Below are 24,296 nucleotides of genomic sequence, written 5' to 3' on the forward strand. Positions count from 1 at the left end.
GCTTTGGTTGCTTATAGAATCCATACAGACGGAGAGCCGATATATCACAACAATTAGACAAAGGATATGTTAGAATTATGAATGTTAATTTAAAACCATGTCCATCATTTGAAAATAGGACATTTTACTGAAAACATCTTGTGGTACTGTATGCAAATGAACTATAAACTATTTTTAGTGTCCCTTACATTGTTGACCTATTAAAAACAAACATTAAGCTAGCCTATATTTTGCTATATTTTCTGAATTTGGCAAACCTAAAGATGCACTCTTGGTAGATTTGTTTATAAAAAAAATTTTAACGAATCGGTTGAGTGGAAGATTCAACGACTTTAACAGAACTGAAGCAGAAATTATCTCTTGAATTAATGAATGAGTCGTTTTAGTGAACATATTCAAAAGATTCAAACTACTGGAATGAATGAAAATCCCCGCCAGTATAAAACAGTAGGAAACGCGCCTTTAGTTTGAGTTACATCAGTGAGAGCCAATCATGTTTAAGCATTAAAGACACCGCCCCTTCTTGGAAGTAAGAGAAGTCGTCAAGGCCGCGCTCTCAGCCGGTGACGGGTGACGCTTCCGGGCCAAGAGCGCGAGTCAGGAGCATGAGATAAAAGAATTGGTGAGGACTCTGTTTTGAGTTACATGCTCACGTTGTTTATTCGGTTGGATGAATTCGATTTGTTTCGAATTTGTACTTGTAGTCATTAGTTGTTTTCCCCTGTCGGCCAAGGTTTGGTTGAGCGCCTTTAATCAACCGGAAGAAGAAGCGTCCACGCGCCCTCACACGACGGAACCGAGGACGTCGAGTCACACAGTAAGTCCGCGTGCTGCAGATGCTGTTGTTTATTTGGTATTATTTCAAAGGCCTTTATTTTCACATGCGATTATATATCTTGTACGAGCGATCGTGGTTTAAATGTTGTTGCCAGCTGGCGGATCTTTGTGTTTCGGTAGGTGTATCGTTTAATTCCAAAATGTGCCAAACAAAGAGCGGCCTGCGTTTCTGGCGCACTTATTATTGGCGTTAATCTTGTTAATTGGCTAACAATCAAACCACTTGCTACATTCTCAAATTGATAATGCTTATAAGCTCTTATCCTATTGTCTGATTTGGATTTGGCTGTTTGAGTCTTGTTAATTCCAATATCATGTTGATAAACATGATTGAGCGGTCTATCATGGCTGTAGTTCGTTACGTGACTGGTGTTACAGACCGATGAAAACGAAACCAAAACATAATTCTTGAGAAATTCATACATTTACATTGTGTAGCAACAAAGCTCTAAAAGCATCACTCGCATCTTCAGCTTTAACGAATTTAGATGCATCCACGTGATGCGGGAACAGCTGACCGCGAGTTGCTCTGTTTTTAACAAGTGCAGGGCTGTACTACATCTAACGTTAAACCAACGCACTTGCATGCGCGCTGGTTGATCAATGTACACACTAGACTGTATTTTATACTAGAGGAAAGCTACAGGTTTACAACCTTTACAAAACCAAAGACTTGTAGTGTGTACAACGAAATGTTTTTTTTTAAACAATTTACAACAATCCTGGGCACGCTACTACTTATATACTTATATAATGCTTAATGGAAAAATTCAACCAAAAATGCAAATTTGTCTTAGTCATCTCATTCCAAACTTGTATGACTTTCTGTCTTGGTGACATTGACCACTGACCTTCATTATATTTTTAGAAAAAAAACCCATTATACATTGGTTTTGCCCTGAAGAAGAAAGTTATACAGATTTGGAACTGTACGAAGGCGAGTAAATGTATTATAATGGGTGTTCTGTCCTTTTAACCGAAGGTGTTCAATATTTGGTAGTTTAAATGTGGAGTTCTATGTTTTATATAGTCTCCACAGACTGAGTACCATCAGAGACACCCCATTGGTCCATGAACCCCTGGTTAAAAACATTCATTTGAGTGTCCGTGAATTTAGGGAATCAATTACTTGTATTTTGCTTCAAACATTAGCTGGTTTAAAATTTAAGTTCCTAAATTTTTCTCTCAAATAGACATCTATTCATTTCTTTACTTTGTCAATACTACAGGTGCAAGATGTCTTACTCATCCCGAAGTTCCTCTCGTGCCACCGACTGTAAGGTCTATGTAGGTGACCTTGGCAATGGTGCAGCCAAAGGTGAGCTGGAACGGGCCTTCAGTTACTACGGACCGTTGCGGAGTGTATGGGTCGCCCGGAACCCTCCAGGTTTCGCCTTCGTAGAGTATGAGGATGCCAGAGATGCAGAGGATGCCGTAAAGGGGATGGATGGAAAGTGAGTCAACTTGAGTTCTACCTGCCTACATTTGCCATGATGCTACTGCAGCACATTTAACCCCCTGACCTCTTCAGGGAGCTCAGACCCGCAGGGGTGAGTGTCGGCGGTTTCACTGTTCTCTTTCCGCTCACAAAGGCCCCAACTTTTGTGGCATTTTCCTAGATGCAGATTAATTGTAGACTGTTTTTGAGTTCAGTTGCTTTTCATTTGTCTGAACTTTATCTGCATCTAGGTGAAATGTATGGCTCAGAAATAAAAAGGCTAACAGGGGGGAGTCTGGGATGTCCCAACAGCTGGATCACATATGTACACACCTTTGTTCGACATAGGGAAACAAATAACCTTCTGATCTATAATATCCCAGGGTGCTTTGTGGAGCCCGTGTCAGAGTTGAGCTGTCTACTGGTATGTCAAGAAAGTCCCGTTATGGCCGTCCCAGCCGCAGGCAATTTGATCCCAACGACCGCTGTTACCAGTGTGGGGAGAGTGGTCATTATGCCTATGACTGTTATCGTTTCAGCAAACGGCGAAGCCGACGCAGCAGGTACATGAATGAACGTTTTAGTTTTGTTGCCTTTCTACTTGAGCCTGTTGTTGTTAAGTTTCATGTTGTTTTTGTTGCTTTTAGATCAACTTCTCGTTCTCGGTCCAGATCTCGAGGCCGCCGCTACCGCTCTCGGAGCCGTAGTAATGAAAGGTATGACCACGCACTGTTCCAGTTATGTTTGAATTTTATTTTATTTTTTCAATATGCGTCAGTCTGATTTCATGCCCTCCCTTTCTCAGAAAGTACCGTTCACCTTCATACTCAAAACGCAGAAGCAGGTGAGCTTTGGTATCTTTTCACATTCCTGTTTCTAACAACTCTTAATTGTGATAAGTCTACTTAACACATTGATTTGCCACAGCACTGTTGAAGAAGCAATCTTTCTATGGGACGTTTTGATTTTCTGAAAGTCCGTTTATTTTATCCCTTAACTCGCCTTTAATCACCAAAAGGACATTTAAACATTTTTTTCCTTGAAGAAAAATTCATCATGCCTTAAAATAGTTTGAATGTAACTCGTCTACACCCTTGCCTCATTTAGTATATGCGATTCTATGAATATGCAAATTAGCCTTTCCCCCACTCACACACACCAGCTCAGAGATCCACTCTGACGATCACACGTTGACGTGATTGGTTACGAGGTAGTTTGTGATGTCAGAAACACCAGCAATTTTTAGATGTGGTTTTGAGACTGTCTTTTTTCACTCCATTTAAGGATAAAATACTCAGCAATGGTGTTGACTTGTGCTTTAAGACAAACCATTTGCAAATTCATATTGAAAACACCACTTAGACATATAAACAACATTAAAAGCTTGATTTTTACCACAGAGGGACTTACATTTTGTCATTGATCTCTGGGCTTTTGCTTTTTCTTAAACTTCACTTCTTTGTTTTAGGTCAGGCTCCCCGGCCCGCTCCAGATCCAGAACCCCTGTCCGGCGCTCACGTTCACCTGTACGCAGGTCAAAAAGCCCTGTCCGGAGGTCCAGATCCAGAACGCCTGTCCGTAGAGACAGGTACTGCATGCACAATTTACACATGCTAATTTGTTAATTGAGTTTCACGTGTATAAAATAAGATATTGGTGTTGTACATGCCATCTCAGTTTAAATCTTATTTGTTTCTTTTAAAGTCGCTCCCGTTCACGATCTGGTTCCAGACAGAGGGAACGTAGTGTGTCCAGATCTCGGTCTCGTTCGGTCAGTCACAAGAAAGACGGGTAAATGCAAATTTGCACATTTCAGTTGTGTCATTCAAGGTCGAAAATCTGTAGAAACTGACACGGTGTGTATTCTTAGTCATTCCAGGTCTGCCAGCCCAAGGAGAAGTCCAACACCAGGTGCTGACTGATCTGAATACTGATGCTTCACCCCTGTTCCCCACCTTTGCCTCAGGGCTAAAATACATTTTATCTTCCCCATGATTTCAATTCTGGTTCTACTGTAGCTACAAAGCTTTTTTATTTTTCCTCCCCACAGTTCAGTGACAAAGCTCCTCCACCTTGTAAAAACATCACTATCATCTCAAGCAGCTCATGAATATGTTTTTTTCCCTTCCCTTTTTCATAATCCCCTTTACTTCTAAACATTTTTTTAAGAGCTCCATTGTTTTAATTTCAGTGTTGAGCCAGTGTCCTGTGATTTGTGGGTGAGGTGGTGAATGAGCTATGTTGTGATTTAGTCAGTGTATTATATGAATTGAAAGTACGCTGTGATTCGTTTGTTGTAGAAGGGTTTTTTTTTCATTGAAAATGGCAACAATCTTTTTAATAAAGTAAAGCTTTACAAACCTAACGGTTTCAGTGCAATTTATTTTATTTTTTTGCTGACCTAAGGTTTCTTTATTGATTTTTTTTTATTGCTTATTAGATTACATAAGACAATGTGTTATAACACTCAAATATATTCACATACAGCTAATCTAAATTAGGCCTACTAGTACAATACGCATCTAACAATACTTATTTTCTTGCATATCTTATAATATCCCATAAAATATATCCCCATTTTCTTTTTCAAAGAAAATCATAAATGTTCCAAGCATCTTCAAAATCCTTATACCTGGCTTTAATATATGTTATTTTCTCCAATGACATATTCAATGCCATCCCCCTATAATTGGTGCCTCCAACTTTTTCCAAAGTGCTATAAGCTTGTAGAATACACATTTACTTTTTCTTTTCTTTTTTTCTTGGTTTCCCATATAAGGCTTAAGTGTAGTCCAAGGCTAAAATGCATGTTTGAGCTGTTTTCATTAAAAGCAACTGCAACTTGCACTGATATCTTAAAATATGTTAGTGTCATTGTTTCGTCTCAAGGTTCACACCAGTGATGTTTTTTTTCTAGGGCACGTCTATAAAAACTACTTAAATGCCCTGATTGAACTAAGGCTTAATCTAAACCATGTCTGTGAAACCAGGCCATAGACAAATATATATTCTCCTCTCTAAATTTAAGATTACTAAGATATAAATTTAATATACAAAATGTTGGCTAGTTTCAAGTGAAATTAATATTGTTTAAAAAAAAAGTTACTTTGATTATTTTATCTATCATAGTCTGTTCTAACTTCCAGAATTTCAAGATCTCTTCACACTCCCATACACAATGAAAGAATTCTTTATTCAACTCTTATCTTCAAGGGATAGGGAGTATACTGTTTTAAATTAAAAATGGCACATTTTCAACCATAAATGTTTTTTATTAATTTTTCTTATTGTTTGTAAGTTGCTGCTATGTACTGTTTACTTGGCGTCAGTAATTCTTTTAGGTCTTTTTACTTTAGTTAGCCTGGTAATAGTTTTTGCTGCGGTGTCAAAATTGTTTGAGAATTTTGAAATTCTGCTGGTATATAAAATGTTATTGTAATGACCTCATTTACAGCACAAATAATTAATGATATCATTACTGCAACATAAAATTAGAATGGATTGGGTTTTTTTATGTTTTTTTTAAAAAAGATTATTGGGTCTTTATTTGCTTTTTTTGTACAGCTTTTAGTCATGTCCTGAATGAATTGCATCTCTCCTGGAGGTTTGGTTTTGTGTGTGTGTTTGCAGTGCTCAAACATAAAGCTGTTTAGTCGTGTTTTGGTTTCACTCCATTCTTGAGTCAAAGCAGTTTATCATATCAAATTGTTAAACCATTTCATGTAGAATTGTAGTACACTCATTACTGTTATGGGGGAAAAATACAAAGATGGATATTCTAGGCAAACTGAAACGGCTGAAACAAAACATTTAAAAGTGGACGGAAACATGGCAAATTTGCACATAACAAATATTTTTGTAGTTAAAGTTAAATGTCCTTTAGTTTGAAGCATTGGCTGCCTCGAACCAATAATTCAATCAGTTAAATCTTTAAGCATAAAAGGTTCATGGCTGTACATGACTTTACAAACATTTGACATATTAAATAAATATAATTCAGTTTCTATTTCAATGTGCAGCAGCTGTTTCCACATAGTATAATGCTCTTTTCACATAATTAAATGTTCTCTAATCCAACCTGTTACATTTTTTTAATTAGGCTAATGAAATTAACATTTGACTTCTTATGGGCCAACAGCAAGTAGGCATAGGCTGTACCTGCACGATCACTGATAGATGAAGAGGAGAAACAATACTGGAAGAATATTAAAATCCAAAAGGAAAAAAAAATAACTTGCTTTTGTATTTGTAGGAAATAAAGATGACCAAATAAATTGTGAATAATTTGTGTGTATTTAACAGCTGTGGTGGTTACGGCATATATCTCAGACTATCCTTCCATACAGTAATCTCTTTTATTTTCAGAAGGTGCGATGATGGGAATATGCATGTCATCAATGCATCCAACCACATTGGAAATCCTAAACGAAATTCTAATTATTAGGTTACTTTCAGAGGACACAGCAAGATGTTATCAAATGAACGTAATTTATCAGATTATCCTCATTTAAACCGATTTCTCCACCACTGTCCTGCAATCCTGTGAAACTCCTCTTTGATGGATCTCATGAGTTTGTGTCCAGGAAACAACACAAAAACTCTCAGAAAGAGCGTGAAAGCGAGGCACATTTTCCTTCACGCTCTGATACAGTGGCCTTACTAATGTGCTCTGCATCTCCTATGTTATGTAGAAAAATGTGCAATGAATGAATGTACTGCACTGCAAAAACTGCTTTTCTTACTTAGCATTTTTGTCTTGTTGTTTCCAGTCAAATTGTCTGAAGATTATTAAATCAAAATGCATTTACTAAAAGAAAAACTTCTCTTATATAAGAAAACCTGCTCCTGACCATGTTAGGTTCACAAAGTAAGTTACCGTGGTAACTGATTGCTGAGTTTAAGTTACCCCTCTTTCAGAAACGGGCTTGACTAACTCTGCTTTCTCGGGATTGACATACCTCACATTCTGAAACGGAAAACCCAGAGTTTGCTTCATTTCAGGGTTAACATACTCAGAGTTTTGACTTAACCTCCTTTCTGAAACAGGCCCCTGGTGTAGTCACAACAACCTGGAGCTGAACACACTCCAAACAGTGGAGATGATAGTTGACTTCAGGAGGAACACCCCAACACTCCCCTCCCTTACTATCATGAACAGCACTGTGGCATTCAGGTTCCTGGGCACCACCATCTCTCCTGACCTGAAGTGGGACACTTTAACTCTATTGCGAAAAGGCCCAGCAGAGGTTGTCCTTCCTTCGCCAGCTGAGGAAGTTCAACCTGCCACAGGAGCTGCTGATTCAGTTCTACTTAGCTGGTATTGAGTCTGTTCTATGCACTTCTAGAACTGTTTGGTTTGGTTCAGCTACCAAATCGGACATTAGAAGACTACAACAGACAGTACAGGGCTGCTGAAAGGATTGTTGGTACTCATCAATGACCTGTACTCTTCCAGAGTGGGGAAGAGGGCAGGTAAAATCCTCACAGACTCCACTCACCCCGGACATAACCTATTTGAACTGTTGCCTTCCTGCTGGCGATTAAGAGCGCCAAGCACTAGAACATCTAGGCACAGAAACTTCTTCCCACAGGCCATCTCCCTCCTGAACAGTTAAATTCCTTCCGAGGCCAATCTTAGTGCAATACTCCTACTGTGTAGTGCAATATCTTGTTAATTCACTTTTTATTTATTATCCATTATAGGCTAATGCTGTTAACAGTAAACATGTTCATATCTGTAAATATTCCAATTTACTTTTCTTTATTCTTTAATTTTGTTATTATGACGTCTTGTTGTATTTATGTGTGTACTGGAAATTCGTTGTGTGAGCAAGCACACTTTGCAATAAAACTCTTTCTGATTTTAATTTTGATAAACGTCATTTTGGTGCACCAGACGCATTCGAACGCGACTACGCAGCAATGTTGTCTAGGTAGGCAGCTTAATAAGTGTTGAATCGCAGCCATTCCCAAAATTCCTTTTCCTCTCGCGTTTCCCCCTCCTCCTGAGGGTTGCCGTAGCTCCGGCAGTTGTGTGTTCCATTTTATAACATTTGAGACAACATGGCTGCTGCGACTGGCCATTATTACGGTGACGGAGGCAGAGCAACAAAAAGACAGAAAACAGAGGGCGAAGGAATGGCCACGGTACTTTAATTTAATTCATGTTATAATTTTTTTTAGGTTTGTGGTGCTAGATATTAATTTTTTCTTGAAAGATTTTTTTCTCCATTCAATACGTGATGCTATAAGGCTAGCTTGTAGCTAACACCAGTTTGTTAGTCTGTTTAGTTATGAGAAATAATTATGCGATTGTGGAGGATATAAGCATTACATATAAGGTGATATACATAATATACATAATCAAACACAACTAATTGGTCCCTGTGGTTCGGCTAGGATTGCTTTCCTCAATGCGCATTCATTGTTCTGGTCAGTCGGATCAGCCTCTTTTTTTCTTTTCATCTAACGCTAGCCGAATGGAAAATGTCGGAAAGTTCACGAGAAAATTCAAAAGCAGTAGAATTTCAGTTTTTGCGCTAAACACTAACGCTGGCTAGATCATGGTATCTGTAATGTTACTCTGAATGTGATGCTGGTAATTGGACCAATTTCACTAGTTTGAACCTTTATTTACTAACTTACAGTCTTACAGATTTTTACCTAGAGACTAACGTAGTGAAGCAAATGAATGAATATTTTATATATTTGCTTTAAGAAATTACAAGGATTCTAGTTTTCTACTATTATTTAATTTAACCCTTTGCTTTTCCTTTGTATGTGCAGGAGGGTTACATTGACCCGCACAAGACCTTGCCCTCGCTTGTGGTGCATATAAGGGGGCTTATTGACGGCATTGCCGAGGCTGACCTGGTGGAGGCGCTACAGGAGTTTGGCACTATAAGGTAACTTACATGGTGGATAAGAATTGTCCCTTTCCCAAATGGTATCCTCAGCCCTTGTGGTTATTATTCTAGTCCTTACTTTGTTGACAGAGATATTAAGTTACAAAAGGGTGTATTTGAGATTAATTTAGAACACTTATAACCAGTGGCACCGTTTCACAAAACCTTGAGTATGGCATTCCCTTTGTGCATACATAGAACAACGACATTACCGAACAATATACCTAGGGCTGGACGATATGGCCAAATTTTATATCACAATATATTTCTTAATTTCGGTCGATACGATATAATTCTGATATCGATATGAACAATATAAAAGCCTCAGAAAAACTGCCAAGTACGCCCATAACAGATGTCTGTTCCTACAATCTTCTGAAAAATGAATTTGCCAAGTCTATGAAATCTGCTGGAGTCTTTCGCTACTGCACCATAACAAACTACATGAAGCAATGACATAACCCATCATAACAATAATATTCTCTTCTCAATACCTGCTACAAGACTATGAAAGCATATGGGTAGCAATATTCAGTTTGAAATGTAATATGCAAAATGACAATGTAATATGTAAAATGGCAATGCATTTCTGTTTTTAAATTTACATTTGCCATAACATTTGTGCAACATTTGGTACACAAAATGGGGGAATTTTTTTCCGATTTAAATCCCATTTCCTGCATTTACATAAATTTAGGGACTATGGTGTTACAAAATCCAGGAAATAATTAAGTTGATTATAATGATAAATTCTGCCAAAAATAAAAGTAGGCTACTAAACTATGTATAACAAAAATGTCTTACTTTTTTCAAGACTTGAGATAATCATTTTATAAAGTCAAAAATGTTCACCATTAATGTTTTGTGTGTAAATAAAATTGAAATATACAGAAATTGAATAAGGTTATCAAATAGTCTGAACTGCAAAAATTATAATTTAAATATAGATTAATTCTTATTAAAGCTACACACGTTCTTTAGACAAGATCAGTGAGTAATTTGCTCTGTTCCCCTTTGTTCTCTGTCGCTGATGAGAGGATCTTACGCATTTAATTTTCTCATTTTGGCTACTCTTAACTTTCATTTAAGATTTTATTTAACTCATTTAGACTGTTCTTGTGAGGATACAATTGACAAAACGGACATTTTGGCATAAATGTGTGTGTTATTATTCAAGCGCTAAAGAAAGAGAACTGGATTCTGCGTGTGTGTGCGCGCGCGTCAGGACATTCACAGGGAGCGATACCTGCTCATTAGAACTTTCGGTGAGCTATTTTTAGAGTGTGGACGCGACGTTCCTGGCCGCGGACGCGCGCATCGGCACAGTCTATCTCCTGATCCTCGTTTGATGTGTTCCCGCTGCTAGTCGGACTCGGCAGTCACACTCCGGCACATTTTGCAGCACTGAAACACCACTGAATTTATACCACTGTCTGAATTATTCTTTCCTCTCTTATCAACTATTTCGTCTGCTTTCTCCTCACTTGTGGAAGCTCGTTCAGTCACATTTGCATTGCGGTCAGGGGCGCTCATTCTGTGGCTGATTTTGGAGATCCGCTGCTCTGAGCAGTGGCTGCGTGTCTGTGGTGTACGTCATCAGGAAAGTAGCCAATTGTGTTCTGCTCTTTCTGACGGCTGCGCGCCTAACGTCAGTCAGTGACAAATGCTGCTATGTATATTGAAATATCGAAAATGTGTTTAAAAATCATATCACCGTTATCGCGAAAAAAAAATATCGCGATATATATTGATATTGAATTATTGTCCAGCCCTAGATATACCTCAAATTATACCAAACAGAATGCACGATGCACTGTTTACTCTATTACACTATTAATTAAAATACACAGTGAACAGCATTAAATATAAATACACATGCCATTCCTTTTTGTTGCAGTGCAGTTTTTATTTAAAGGGTAAGTTTTACAAGGAACGCCCTGTTTTAAGATCGTTTCTGATGAAATCGAACGGTTAAGATTAAAATTTGGACAAATGCTGCTGTCCCGAGAATTTTAGGTTTTTGTGTTAGCACCCCCCCACCTCTGTGCGGTAACGTTATTACTCCGCCGCCGGAGACGGAAATGGGGTTGTTTGTATTCTTCTTGTAGTTATGCAGTCGCGGTATCGTAGGCTACGCTATCCAGACATTGGCAATGGTGCATTATCGCCACCAACTGAGCTGGATTGTCTATTATTCAAGTTCTCAATGGAAGAATGTCCAGTTGTGAGGCGTTTGAAAAATAGGTCCACAGTTTTACAACGAATGGTAAAACACCTGTTGGAAAGCATCTTTTGCAGCGATTTTTGCGTGAGCATATCAGTGAACACCCCAGACCACTCAGTGAGTTTCACGTCTTTGTAAACTAAAGTTTAATGCGTTTATATGAATGATTGTTCCAGTGCCCTTATGAAACCATTGTATAGGTGGTGGGGTGCTAACACAACCTAAAATTCTCGGGACAGCAGCATGTGTCCAAATTTTAATCTTAACCATTTGATTTCATCAGAAACGATCTTAAAACAGGGCTTTACTTGTAAAACGCAGAACTTAGCCTTTAATAAGTGGGTAGGCCTAACGTTTAGCTGACAGCACTACAGTCCTTTTTTTATTTTATTGCTGCTTCCATTCTCCTGATTGCTATTTAATTTCTTCATTAAAAAAACAACCAGGGAAAATTGAATAGGCCTGTTTCTTTTCATTTTTTACCCAGTATCTGACAGCTAGGCTAATCAAAAAGACCCGCGATTAAGTGATGCAATAAACTGCGCGCACACTTCACACAATTTTTTTTTATATTAATACTTTTGCAATAATGTTTACATTTGTGTTCATTTAAAATCTGCCATTGTGTTTTCGACGTTGTCAAAATAATGTAATAAAAACACATTTTTTCTGAAGTGAGATCCAAAAAGAGAATTCGGTGGTAAGATCATGTAGCGCTCATCGTGAGTGGTTGACTTATCGCGTGTTTTGCCTTTGGATTTATTATCAAATATATATTATAAAAAAATCTAGCAATTTTATTTCACTCAAGTATGAACTATAGCAACAGTAGGAAAAGTCACTAAGTCACATGCCGTTTGGATGAAGGGAATTTCATAAATAAGCCGAGATTTTACAGTGGGAAACCGTGTTGAATTGTTCCAGCTTCATATTATGTAAACTGCATTAATGACAAACAAAGAACTACACAGATGCATATATATCATAACGATCTATCAATAAATGCACACATGTTGTCCTCTGCTTTTGTTGTGACGCTGAGGAGATAATACTGGGAGGAGCCGGTTTCATATGACTTTTAAAGGTGACTGAGGTGATCATGAATTAGTGTAGTTAATAGCTAATTTTTAGGGGGGCTGGGTGGAAATTTAGCGGGGTTAAAGCCCTCCTAAAATCTTTAACGAGCATCATCATTAGCTGATGTTTTATCTGAACTCTGACTGCTAGTGTATGGCAACTGCCATACGCAAACGCCACCCCTACTTATAACAAAAATTAATTTAAACCAGTGGTTCTCAGTCTTTTTGACTTAAAGGCTCTCCATTGTCCAACACAGGAGAGCTATTTTCTCTGGTATTTCAGCTGTAATTATGAAAGCGTGTTGATATATCAATTCAAGATTATGATTCTGTATGTTTTTTAATAAAAATAGTTATTGATGGAAAAGAACGGATTTTTTTATTTTGCATTTTAGTTAATTAAAAAATATATAATTAAATACTTTTAAGTCCTCCTGTGGCCCCCTTGAAAGTTTAAGGCCTCTCTGTTGAGAACTGCTGCTTTAAATGAAACATTTTAATATATGACTAAATAAAAAAGAAACCGTACGGATGTTTTGATTGGTATTAAGAGTATTAAGGTTAACTTGTTCAACCAACATTAGCACAACAAAAAGTTTTTCTAATCCCATGATGATAATTTTAATAATTAATAATGATGATAAGATGGGGGTGGGAGTTTTTTTTCTTCTTCTATTAATTAGCATTTTGCACAATTTCTGCTAAATTGTTGAAGGAATTCAAAGTTATTGTGTGTGCGTGCATGTGTTTGTCTTTCAGTTATGTTGTGTTGATGCCAAAGAAGCGTCAGGCACTGGTGGAGTTTGAGGATATGGGCGGCTCCTCTAACGCAGTGACATATGCTAACAATAATCAAATCTACATTGCTGGCCGGCCATCTTACATCAATTACTCTACCAGTCAAAAAATCTCTCGGCCCAGCGACTCTGATGATACAAGGAGCGTCAACAATGTACTACTCCTCACAATCATGAACCCCATCTACCCCATTACCACAGTAAGTTTAGATATTGATCATGGTCATATATTATGATGATGTAGCTGAGTAGACTCCACTGTCTAGCTGTCTACTACTGCATCTGTGCTTGTCTTCATTCTTTGTGCCTCTGTTTATTGTCATTTCTTGTCCATAGGATGTTCTGTACACCATCTGTAATAACTGTGGACCCGTGCAAAGGATTGTGATCTTCAGGAAAAATGGAGTTCAAGCCATGATCGAATATCCTTGAACAAAATGACTTCAACCTTCACTAATGTATTTTAAGATTAGAGTATGGGGCTTTTCACTAGAACAAAGATCAAACCCTGTACAAGTGTAGTTTAGGCTGCATGCTCTAATTTACAATAGAAATATTGTTCTCCTTGACTCTTGGTCACATTTGACTCAGTCCAGAGTGCGCAAAGAGCTAAAGCCTCTCTCAACGGAGCTGACATCTACTCGGGCTGCTGCACCCTTAAAATTGAGTATGCCAAGGTTAGTACCCCATATAATGACATCAAACTGTGTGTGCTGTACAGTGCCTTCTACAGGCCTGGAGTCAATATGGCAAATTAAGTCATTCTGTAATGGGTGCATTTATTATTTTTCTTCATTAAAAGGTATAGGCTAGTGACTAAGCTAGTAACTAAATTTTAGGTTGAAAAGTGAAAGGTCTCTTTTGGACTGTTCATTTTAAAAGAGACATGGAACACTAATTTCATGGTATACCCAAGTGATATTTAGCCAGCCAATCTTTTAAGTAAGTTATTGTACTAAAAGAATCTATATTATCTAACACATAACAATTACATAACAAATATAAATAAATAAGCTACATGCTACATTAAGTTGTATGCATATATCTTATAAACTCAATCTGAATTCAGATTTCAGAATGAGCGCTTTGACAATTTGCAGAAGGCTTCTATGTATCACACTTATAATGAGCAGGGACAATTCAAATGATTGTGACTACTTATTCCCCCTGTAAACCCTGTATTCCTAATGAAATCTCACTTTTTATTGTACAGCCAACCCGTCTCAACGTCTTCAAAAATGATCAGGATACATGGGATTACACCAACCCCAATCTCAGTGGCCAAGGTATTGTACTGCCGTTGCACTCTGTCTGTGCTGCTCCTTATGTTTTGTGGGGATGGGTGTGTGGACAGGCCTCCTCAGGTGACGCCCTTGGGAAGTTTGAAGTAACTTAAATAGTGGATATTTTCCCAAGTATGTCACTTCAGTGATGCTGCTTCTTTCTTGTGTTCCTTCTCTTTAGATTATAATACAAAATATGTACACGGTTGTTGTAAATAGACATTCTTACATGGACACGCATTCTTGCACATACGCAAAAAGAACATGCGCCTTTTAAAAAAAAAACGCACATTCGTTTATTTAATGGAAAGAAATGCACTTGAGAGGGCATGATTGTCATACTGACTTCAGAAGCGCACATTCTTCTTAGCTCATACTGACGTACACTGGTCTGTTGCGCATGCCACCTGTCTCATGTTAAAGCACAAGTGTTTCTCATATAGCAATTCATGAGAAGTAAGCACTCCTTTCACCTGTAGTCACTGAGCATGACACTGCATCAAGCAAATAGTACATGATGGAGATTTGATTTTTGCTTTGCAATAGAAATGGGGTATCCAGTCCTGCTCCTGGAGGGCCACTCTCCTGAAGAGTTTAGCGCCAACTAGGGGTGTCACGATTCTCCAAATCCTCGATTCGATTACATTTTCGATTCTAAGGTCACGGTTAGATTCGATTCTCGATTTTTTTTTTTTTAAGCACAGGTTGCTGTTGCTCCTAAAAAGCTGACATCAGTTCTTCGCAATCTCACACATCTCTGTTATTATCAGTGAAGCTGACTGCACAATGAATCTTTCATAATATATAGCCTACACTTTGTTTGTTATAATTAGAGGATTTGCCAGCTTACAGAATTCAGCACTGAACAAAAAGACAGTGTTTTGAGCGGTGAGGAGAGTCTATCTTAAATGCTTCTGATTGGTCATTGCGTTCAAGAAATCAACTCATATGTCTGTGATTGGCTAAATCGCTCAACGCTGCAAACATGTTATAAATAGAAACTCTGGCCTGTACAGAGTGAGTGCATTACCGCCTGCGCTCGCACTCGGGCCATCAAATCTAGTTCCGAGCCGCACTCTATTGCGTTGGGAGTGCACGTCTAAAGATCAAGACCCCGGCCCAAGGATAGTGACGGGAAATATCGGCCAAGTTCGGGCTCGGGCATAGAATCCAAGTTAGAGGACTCACAGCCTTTCAACACGTGTGTTTTTTTCCCGCGCCGTGATGAGTCGTTCATGAACGATCCGTTCATTGCCTCTGTCACGCGACAAATGAACAAAAGACTCGGAAGGTCAAGTAATTATTAATGTTCCCTGTAAATTACTTTTGACTGCATTATAATGATTCCTTAATTCAGAATATGATCAAGATTGCGTTGGATGTGTTCGGGGAATTTGCCTGTTAAAAGTATAACATTTAAAGCCCCTGAAATGACTAGAAAAAAGGTTAGTTAATTTTGATGAACGAGATTGAACAATAGAGTCAGTAAAAGGATCCGAATTTCCCATCACGGGCGCGACATGGGGGGGTGGCAGTATCGACGATTCCATTTTTAATTTAGATTTTTGAGTTTGTGAATTAATTTCGATCGATTCGTGACACCCTTAGCGCCAACCCAAATTAAACACTCCTGAACCAGCTAATCAAGGTCTTCAGGATCACTAAAAATTTCCTAGCAGGTGTGTTGGAGCAAGTTGAAGATGAACTTTGCAGGACATTGGCCCTCCAGGAGCAGAATTTCACTGAACGGGGCTGTAGAGCCAGGCTGCATTTTAACAGGTTGATTCGTGAACGTAAAGATTCACAATGGTCCAGGCAATATTTAATGGATCATTCAGGAACCAACTTTACCCAGATTAAGTTGTTATAGTACATTTTGCATTCAGAATTTTTTTTCTTCCTCAAGACTAAAGCTTGTTTGTCTTTGGCCAGAGTTTATGTATTTGCTCTTATGCAAAATATCTATGTATCAGGTCTCAAAGGGTAAAATTGCTGAGCATTTTTACTCCTGAGATGTGATGCGTCAAGCTCCTGTGCTTGATCTAGCTGCTGAACACATTTTACATCCAACAAAACATTTCCATGTACTTAAGTTTCTCTGCAAGACACACTCGCAGCACTTCAGCAGGCCACATGGAACAGCCAAACGGAACTCATGGCAACTTCAAAGTCTGCCGTTTCACTCGTATCGAAGTCGCACGGATACAAAACACTCAAGATATCCTTTCATTCCATTCTCTACAAAGGTGGCGGACATCTCTGAATTAACGATACATTTTAGGGACATGAGTCTAATCTCTTTGGATAACACATTACAGATTATCACCGAAGACTTTCACACATCAACACCGACCAAGCGACTGATCAAGCAGCAAACACATGAAGGGAAGTGGTACAGATACACAGAATGACAGAAGAATTACACAGATATTTTCTTCTCGTTCCCTGCCTAATGCCGCCATGTTTCTTGGGTGTTTGGGCTACTTTTGCTCTCGCTTCTCTCCTCTTTCCTGAGAACATCATGCGAACATGCCGCACTGACATAAGTGACAACACCATATCAGGATTGCTACAACACAAGTGCCATGGTCAGAGATTGGGGTTGGTCAGAGATCGCCATGACATCATGCCAAGCTGACATTGCCATGACAACATACTATCAGACAAATCGTTTGAGATTTATGCAGAGATCATCATGACAACACGGCAAGTTGACATTACCACCATGACACAAGTCAAGAGTGCTTCAACACAGCGGCGGTGGTCTTGTTGCGCACAGCACGACAAGTTGAGATCGTCACTACTCACCCGGCCAAGAACAGATATATGTCTATACATAACGAACAGATGACATCGACTTTACACCGTGACACATCCTAAACCGCATGATCACAGTCCACATGCTCTGACATCAACGTGAGATTGTTGCAAACACATCCTTTCGCCATCTTGCTAACAATAGTGAAATGCACCAGACAAGACACAATGGGTGACAATAGCGAAAAAACACCGCCGTAACACACGGGAAGGACCGCAGCTGCCCACCCATCACACAGACAGATCCTCAGCTCTCCCTCCCCAAGCCTTGTCTCTTTGTGGACTGAAGTGCTTTCTCTCTCTCATTTCTTCATCCCTCTTCCTCTCTATGTTAAATCTGTTTTATTCATTGGGCACGGCTGACCGTGTTCTGATCCCTGTGTTACGCCCCCTGTGTGACGCAGGTGTGGATAAGTCTGATTGCTGATGTGGCGTCTCTTCTAAACTCAACACTGTCTGCTGTCTGCTATCCACCTTTGCTACTACGGTAAGCACCTATGTGCCAGGAATGCACCAAAAGCACATGCAGTGGACTGGGAGGAATATCCTAAAGAACTGAATGAAAACGAAATCCTCAGGAAAAGAGCGACTGGTAAAGAATATCACACTTCCACCATGGTGCCTGCTGCATTTATGTGTTTATTTAAATGGGCATATAGCACATTGCTCATTTAAACTGTTCGTCCTAGCTGGATCAGCTAGAACTTTGTTAGTAATTTTACGCCATTTCTGGCATGGAGGGAAGACCTTGAATAACACTTTCCTGTGGCCTTTTAAGCCTAAATAAAGAATACTTTCACCCCCCCCACTGGTGGTGGATACATGTAGCTCTACTTTATTATTATTATTATTATTATTATTATTTTGGGATTATTTGTGTGGTTGTTTTCCCACAAGTGACTGATATTTATTGTTGTCTTTAGAAGGTAACATTTCCTGTGGGTGTGAATGTTCCTTATAGTTCTGAAGCGTATTTAAGTCAGAAAAAATTAAATTACAAATTTTCAATTTTGTAAATGCATGTTATTGATCTCGAGAACTGTGTGTGTGGTGACCATGATTTCAACAAGTACAACATGAAGTTGATCCAGGAACAACATTGCAGTCAACCAATCAGATTTGAGGGACAAGTTTATAGTTTGTCAAGTTTAGGCTTACAACCAGGCTTAGGTGCTTCTACATCAGCGTTTACCTATTATTAACCTCTGATTTTAGGGATAAATTATGGATAGGGTTAGGACAACATTTTTCGGACAGGAATGTTCCAGGATCAACAAAAAAAAAAAAAACGTTGATCCAGCAATGTGTCTTTCTTGGCAAAAATACGGTGACCACTCGTTTTTGACCTTGAATGTTTGAATCAATATAATTATTCAAACTTCTGGTGATGTATGCCAGACTCTCCAATCATTTAGTCTGCTTAAACCGTGTCCCTTAATTAGAGTCGATTTAAAACTCGCATTCAGATCTGCCTCCGTCCTTTCAACAACCAATGGATTAAAGGCCTGTCCTAATTTTTTTTTTCTTGATTATGTTTCATTTGGGTTTCACAAATTTCATCACAACATAACATAACTCTAAAAATACCTACCACCTTATTTGGTAGCCATGTTCATTTGTCTACTCAACTTGAAATCCAAATTGACCCCTATTTACTTTAATGCGTTTTTTCTTAACTTATTGTCCATGATTTATTTGTGCGCATTATTACAACTGTTCCAAATGCACATTTATTTTCACATGAAATCGGATGTTCAATGAGAACATTGGGATAAGTCAGTTTAAAGATAGTAGAATTGGTTGCAAACAGTGTTTAATGTTCACTTCAACTCAACTCCACCCTTTTAGAAAAGCCTTAAAATCCTTCCTTAAAGTGTTTGGTATTTTATCAATTTAATTGAAACATTAATTCATTCTGTGTTCATTGGAATTCCTGTCTAAAATGTAGGTATATAAACATCACTGTATTGTTTTAGTAGTCTCTACTCTCCTTTTCTGTGAAGTCTTGTATTATGACTTTGATGTAATTTGGGTGTAATTTAATTGGAAAATACCATTTATTTTGGTCTCACAGGCACAGATAAAACACATCTAGAACCAGGCTACTTATGTGATTATTTTTCATTCAATTAATCAATACATATTGTTCTTTTGAACACCTCTTGGAACCTGTGGTTTTGCACTCTGGCCCAAGTGAAATTAATAAATGCATATTTAGTTTTCGAAGGTTTTTTTTTTTAAGTCATGTTCTTGTTGTATATATTTTTATTACTTATTTTAATCTGATTTGTGTGTATACCTGTCTGTGCAGATACCGATGCAGATGGCAATTGGAACAATACACAAGGTGTGTGTTTGGTTGTGTATGAAAGATTTTCTTGGATCATGTAAATGGTTGAATTTCTCTTTGAATAACCTGACGTCATTCAAAATCTCCATTATGGCTTACTTTATTGCAGTAATCGTGATTTAGTAGTTCTAACACCTAACTCTCACTGCATGTTACTCACTGAACTGCACAGCTCTTCCTTTTCTTTTGTTTGTGCTCACAGCAGTTGTGATGCTGTATTGTTTTGTCTCTTTAAGACCCCAACGCTAACACGAACAAGCGGCAGCGGCAGCCAGCACTGCTGGGGGATCATCCACCTGAATATGGTCAGTTTGATCCACACATTAACAATTGGCCCAAATAGAGGCACAGAATCAGTCCCTCTAGCTTTTATAGGTGCTTATTGTGTATATTTCTTTCTCCGTCCTCTCGCTCTAATTATAATATATATAATTTCTTTTAAAAAATGTATAGCTGGTCCTCAGGGTGGCTATGGCCACTATGATGACACTTATGGACCACCTCCTCCTCCAACTCACTTCGAGGGTAGGCGCATGGGGCCCCCAGTAGGGCGTGGCCGTGGCGGACCCCGGTATGTTGGGGCACAGTACGGACATGGACCTCCTCCACCAGACTACAACGCTCATGCTGACTCTCCTGTGGTCATGGTGTACGGTCTTGAGCCCAACAAGATCAATGCAGACAGAGTGTTTAACATATTCTGTCTCTACGGTAATGTGGAAAGGGTGAGTGGGTGATTCTTTACATAAGTGGTGTTGTGGAGCTTTTGATCCTCAGATGAAGAACTTGTAGTTGTAGGTTCAACTGCGCCTTATAATTATAACCAAGTAATGGCTGAAAGCATTTGTCAAGCAAACCTTAAGTTAAGAGTCTTCTGCATACTGCATAAGTCTCTCACCAAGGCTGCAGTTATTTCTAGAACTGCATTTGTTTGAAATAGCAAAGACGTTTAATGGTACCAAAAAAACTATCACTTTTGATCAATTTAACGTGCCCTTGCTGAATAAGTGATTCATTTCTTAAATCTCGCAGATTCCAAACAATAGTCTCCTTATGTATTGTATATTTGTGTGTTTTTGCTCAGGTAAAGTTTATGAAGAGTAAACCAGGTGCTGCGATGGTGGAGATGGGAGACTGCTATGCTGTGGATAGAGCCATTTCACATCTTAACAACAACATGCTGTTTGGACAAAAACTCAATGTCTGGTGTGTACAATAGAATGTCTTTTAGAGCATGCATATCCATTATAAGCCATTATATATATATATATATATATATTATATATTTTATTATACATTACTTTTGTTTCTTAATTTTATTTTAAAATTAGAACATTTACTAATTATTTAAAGTAAAAGGATTTGACCATAAAGTTAGCTTTTCCATTCAAGACAAGTTAAACTAAATTTGCATGATTTCTGTCTGTGTATACTACTATTTAGTTTTTTTGTCTATTGGTCTGCAGTGTATCCAAACAGCAGGCTATAATGCCGGGTCAGTCATACCAGTTGGAAGATGGCAGTTGTAGTTTTAAGGATTTTCATGGCAACAGAAACAACCGTTTCACCACTGCTGAGCAGGCAGCCAAGAACCGCATCCAGCAGCCCAGCAACGTACTGCACTTCTTCAACAGTCAACCAGACAGTACTGTTGAAGTTTTCAGTCAGGTCAGAAATCTTATGTAATTTAAGGTTGCACTGTTTATTCTGAGTGATATCTGTGCTTTTTTATTTTATTTTATTTTTTACATTGCACTTTTAACAAAAACATTTACTCGCAACAACTTTTGACTTTTTTTTCCCCTCTCGTTTTTCCATTTTACTCGAATATATGCCATAGTAAAGTAATTGGGTCAAAAATGTTTTGTGCTTTAAAAATCTGTGTGTGTGGGCTCAGTTTAACAGTCTTTTCTGTATCTTCATCTACAGATTTGTGATGAGTTGGGAATAAAAAGCCCAACCAGCGTCAAACTGTTCACTGGCAAGAGTGAGTTACTAATTGGTTTAATATGTTTGTAAATAGTCAATTTATTGTGTGAATTATGTTGTAAAGTGTATATAGCTGGTGTATGTTTGGTTCTATGTAAATACACGTGTTTGTGTGTGTGTGTGTGTGTGTGTGTGTGTGTGTGTGTGTGTGTGTGTGTGTGTGTGTGTGCGCGCTTGTGTTGGTGGAGCTGCAGGTGAGAGAAGTTCATCTGGTCTGTTGGAGTGGGAGTCAGTAAACGATGCTATGGAGGCTCTTGCGCTGATAAACCACTTCCAGATGAAGAACCCTAGTAAGTACTCAGCTTACATCCAGCCAGCACACTTTAATGCTACTGCAATGTGACAACTATAGTTATGGCAGCTACACATTTTTGTACTGGTGCAAGTTATTTCGGAGCTGTTTTGCTCTGTGCGCGACACAGCATTCTTCATGGCATCATAATCTAAACTCTGCTCAGGAGTCAACGCGGAACCAACTTGAGCTTTCCCCATCAGTTTATACTGCAACAGCAGCGGCCAAACATTTCCTGGCCATTGAAGAGTGGTGGCGATGCGTTCAAACACCATGAAGTATGTAACCACTTCACTTTTACGGAAGAATGGGACTAACGCAATTTGTTTACTAATATCAAAACATTTACTTGCAAATTGCGTCGAGACACAAATTCAGAACCAGGAGTGGAAGTGCTGCTTGGAGAAGAGACACGGTGCTGATCCACTTGTCCGTGCGACACTTCTGTCGCGCCGCGCTCCGCTTTATTCCTATGGGTGACGTCACGCGACTTTGTCGTGCCCGCAAAGCATTCCGGGAAGGCTGCGCTTCATTTTGAAAATCGTTGCGCGTCAAGAAGCTGGCCGATGCCCATCTTTATGCAAATGACGTCCGTTGAACGCGAGGCGTCTATCCAATAGAAGTAGAGCATATGGAGACGGAGGGATGTCTCTCGCAGGTCCTCTGTTCTGATACGCAAACATTTCCCGCTCTGTCAAATCCACGCCCATAGCGGCAAACAGATGAACGCCCATCAACGTACAAATGTGGGGAGGCGTCGCGACACCACGCGACAGTCGTCTCGGGACAAGTGGATCAGCACCGACAGCCGTACTCATGCTGGGTGGACCAGTAGTTGGAGACCTGTTGGGAACCGTAGTTTTAAGTTTGAGCTCCACCTCTTTCAGTCGGATTGCGCGCTGAGTTTCCAGCTCGACTGTTTTTACATGTGACAGCTGACTTTGGTACTGCTGCCAGCTCAGTTCCAACACAAAACCCATTATTGACCATTAAATTAAAGGAGCTTGTGGAGATGGCAGCTCTGCGGGATCTATGCTGAATGGTTCCTCGGGTTTGGTCTGCTCTGCTCCCTTACCCACAGAACTCGATATTGGATTTGCAACACCCGCTAGCTCGCCCTCCTCTGGCAAGATCCCATTTTCCACCATATATTCCACAACCACTTCATTAATCTCCCTCTTCACTGCACCCCGGGGCACCTTGATGTGATATAAATCTGCAATTGCGAATAAGTCATCTTTACAGCATTTTTCTAATTGCTGCACACAAAAAGTACACAAGTTTTGCAAGTTTCACAAAAGGCACACAATCAGAGGAAATCAAGACCGACCAAACTAAATGGCACGCATTCGGCCTCAATAGAGTGTTCGGGGTGGTCCTTTTCAACGGAATCAGGATCAGACCAATCAGGATCTCTGCTGGCTTGAGTGCTGGCCACACCTTCTCCTGCAACAGAAACACAAGCACATATTTCTAAAAGACATAAGCTGTAACACAGTATATCATAATGTTCATTAAATCTCATCTTTCTCTTTTTTTTCCTCAGGTGGGCCTTACCCATACACTCTTAAACTGTGTTTTTCAACCGCACAGCACGCCAACTGAAACCCATAATGCCCACTAACCTTCCCGGTGATCCCAGCACCATAGCATGTCTTAATTCTTGACCTGGAGGGAAAGAAATAAGACTGTTATTTCCAGAATAAGACTGGACTCAATGTTTTGTATCATTGTTCATTTTTAAATAAATTTTTTTTAATTGATATTAATATACTTTTTTCTTGATCAGTCTTGTATAACAGTTAATTTGTTGGAAAATGTATTAAATTAGTAAAGACATCATTGTGAACCAGTTTACCTTGTGTATGTGGTTTGACTCAAAACAGTTGGATTGCTGGTGTGCTATGGAAACAGCCAGCCAAATAACTAACCTTAACACAAAATGAATACTAACTTTACTTAGCCAAACAGAATGAAGATCAATACACATTTGTGGTAAGTGGTTCCATGTGTCACTGAAGACTGGAGTAGCCTAATGGATGCTGAAAATTCAGCTTTGCCATCACAGGAATAAATTGCATTTAAAATGTATAAAAATAGAAAAGTTATTTTAATTCGTAATATTACTGTTTTATTACGTTTTGATCAATTAAATGCAGCCTTGGTGAGCACAAAACTATGAAGGTAAAATGATGACATAAAGAATCGCATGCGCAGGGTAAGATTTGTGAAAGTGTACATAAGATTGCAAGCGTAAATTAAATTTGCATGTGCAAGAGAAGATT

General features: G+C 38.9%; 2 protein-coding genes and 1 long non-coding RNA gene across 7 annotated transcripts; 2 read left to right on the top strand and 1 right to left on the bottom strand.

Annotated features, from left to right (window-relative positions):
• The first annotated feature begins 464 nt into the window (after positions 1-464).
• Positions 465-4,640, top strand: srsf7a (serine and arginine rich splicing factor 7a). 3 transcript variants are annotated; one of them, XM_077231136.1, is made up of 9 exons: positions 465-622; positions 734-817; positions 2,067-2,291; positions 2,659-2,838; positions 2,923-2,991; positions 3,081-3,119; positions 3,744-3,863; positions 3,980-4,066; positions 4,146-4,640. In XM_077231136.1, the coding sequence occupies exons 3-9, from the start codon at positions 2,074-2,076 to the stop codon at positions 4,195-4,197; spliced, it is 765 nt and encodes a 254-aa protein (XP_077087251.1). In that variant the 5' UTR covers positions 465-622; positions 734-817; positions 2,067-2,073; the 3' UTR covers positions 4,198-4,640. The 3 variants fall into 3 exon arrangements, with proteins under 3 accessions (XP_077087251.1, XP_077087252.1, XP_077087254.1); XM_077231137.1 differs by lacking the exon at positions 3,081-3,119 and having other exon boundaries at positions 524-622; XM_077231139.1 differs by lacking the exon at positions 465-622 and having other exon boundaries at positions 795-953.
• Positions 4,641-8,276: 3,636 nt separating this feature from the next.
• hnrnpl (heterogeneous nuclear ribonucleoprotein L) lies at positions 8,277-23,864 on the top strand. Of its 3 annotated transcripts, none has more exons than XM_077231172.1 (14): positions 8,277-8,422; positions 9,062-9,180; positions 13,243-13,480; positions 13,617-13,702; positions 13,861-13,957; positions 14,494-14,566; positions 19,692-19,727; positions 19,967-20,035; positions 20,184-20,455; positions 20,815-20,936; positions 21,197-21,398; positions 21,660-21,717; positions 21,902-22,009; positions 23,558-23,864. In XM_077231172.1, exons 1-14 carry the CDS (start codon positions 8,339-8,341, stop codon positions 23,614-23,616), a joined length of 1,623 nt encoding a protein of 540 aa, XP_077087287.1. In that variant the 5' UTR covers positions 8,277-8,338; the 3' UTR covers positions 23,617-23,864. The 3 variants fall into 3 exon arrangements, with proteins under 3 accessions (XP_077087287.1, XP_077087289.1, XP_077087290.1); XM_077231174.1 differs by having other exon boundaries at positions 21,908-22,009; XM_077231175.1 differs by having other exon boundaries at positions 21,914-22,009.
• LOC143739069 (uncharacterized) lies at positions 23,318-24,007 on the bottom strand. Its single transcript, XR_013204130.1, has 3 exons — positions 23,870-24,007; positions 23,637-23,679; positions 23,318-23,457 (listed from the first exon to the last, which is right to left on the bottom strand). It is a non-coding gene; the product is annotated as an uncharacterized LOC143739069 (long non-coding RNA).
• Between the last annotated feature and the right edge of the window lie 289 nt (positions 24,008-24,296).

Source organism: Siphateles boraxobius, unplaced genomic scaffold, assembly GCF_051911475.1.
Source record: "Siphateles boraxobius isolate OS27281-9 unplaced genomic scaffold, OSU_SipBor_1 16, whole genome shotgun sequence".
NCBI classification, from domain to species: Eukaryota; Metazoa; Chordata; class Actinopteri; order Cypriniformes; family Leuciscidae; genus Siphateles; species Siphateles boraxobius.

What these genes read in the sequence shown, in the direction of transcription:
- srsf7a (XM_077231136.1), top strand. Translation starts at nt 2,074, where the DNA reads ATGTCTTACTCATCCCGAAGTTCCTCTCGTGCCACCGACTGTAAGGTC. An exon ending in GTAAAGGGGATGGATGGAAA is followed by an intron (nt 2,292 to 2,658) that starts GTGAGTCAACTT and finishes ATAATATCCCAG; the next exon opens with GGTGCTTTGTGGAGCCCGTG. An exon ending in CGGCGAAGCCGACGCAGCAG is followed by an intron (nt 2,839 to 2,922) that starts GTACATGAATGA and finishes TGTTGCTTTTAG; the next exon opens with ATCAACTTCTCGTTCTCGGT.
- hnrnpl (XM_077231172.1), top strand. Translation starts at nt 8,339, where the DNA reads ATGGCTGCTGCGACTGGCCATTATTACGGTGACGGAGGCAGAGCAACA. An exon ending in CAATTGGAACAATACACAAG is followed by an intron (nt 19,728 to 19,966) that starts GTGTGTGTTTGG and finishes TGTCTCTTTAAG; the next exon opens with ACCCCAACGCTAACACGAAC. An exon ending in GGATCATCCACCTGAATATG is followed by an intron (nt 20,036 to 20,183) that starts GTCAGTTTGATC and finishes AAAAATGTATAG; the next exon opens with CTGGTCCTCAGGGTGGCTAT.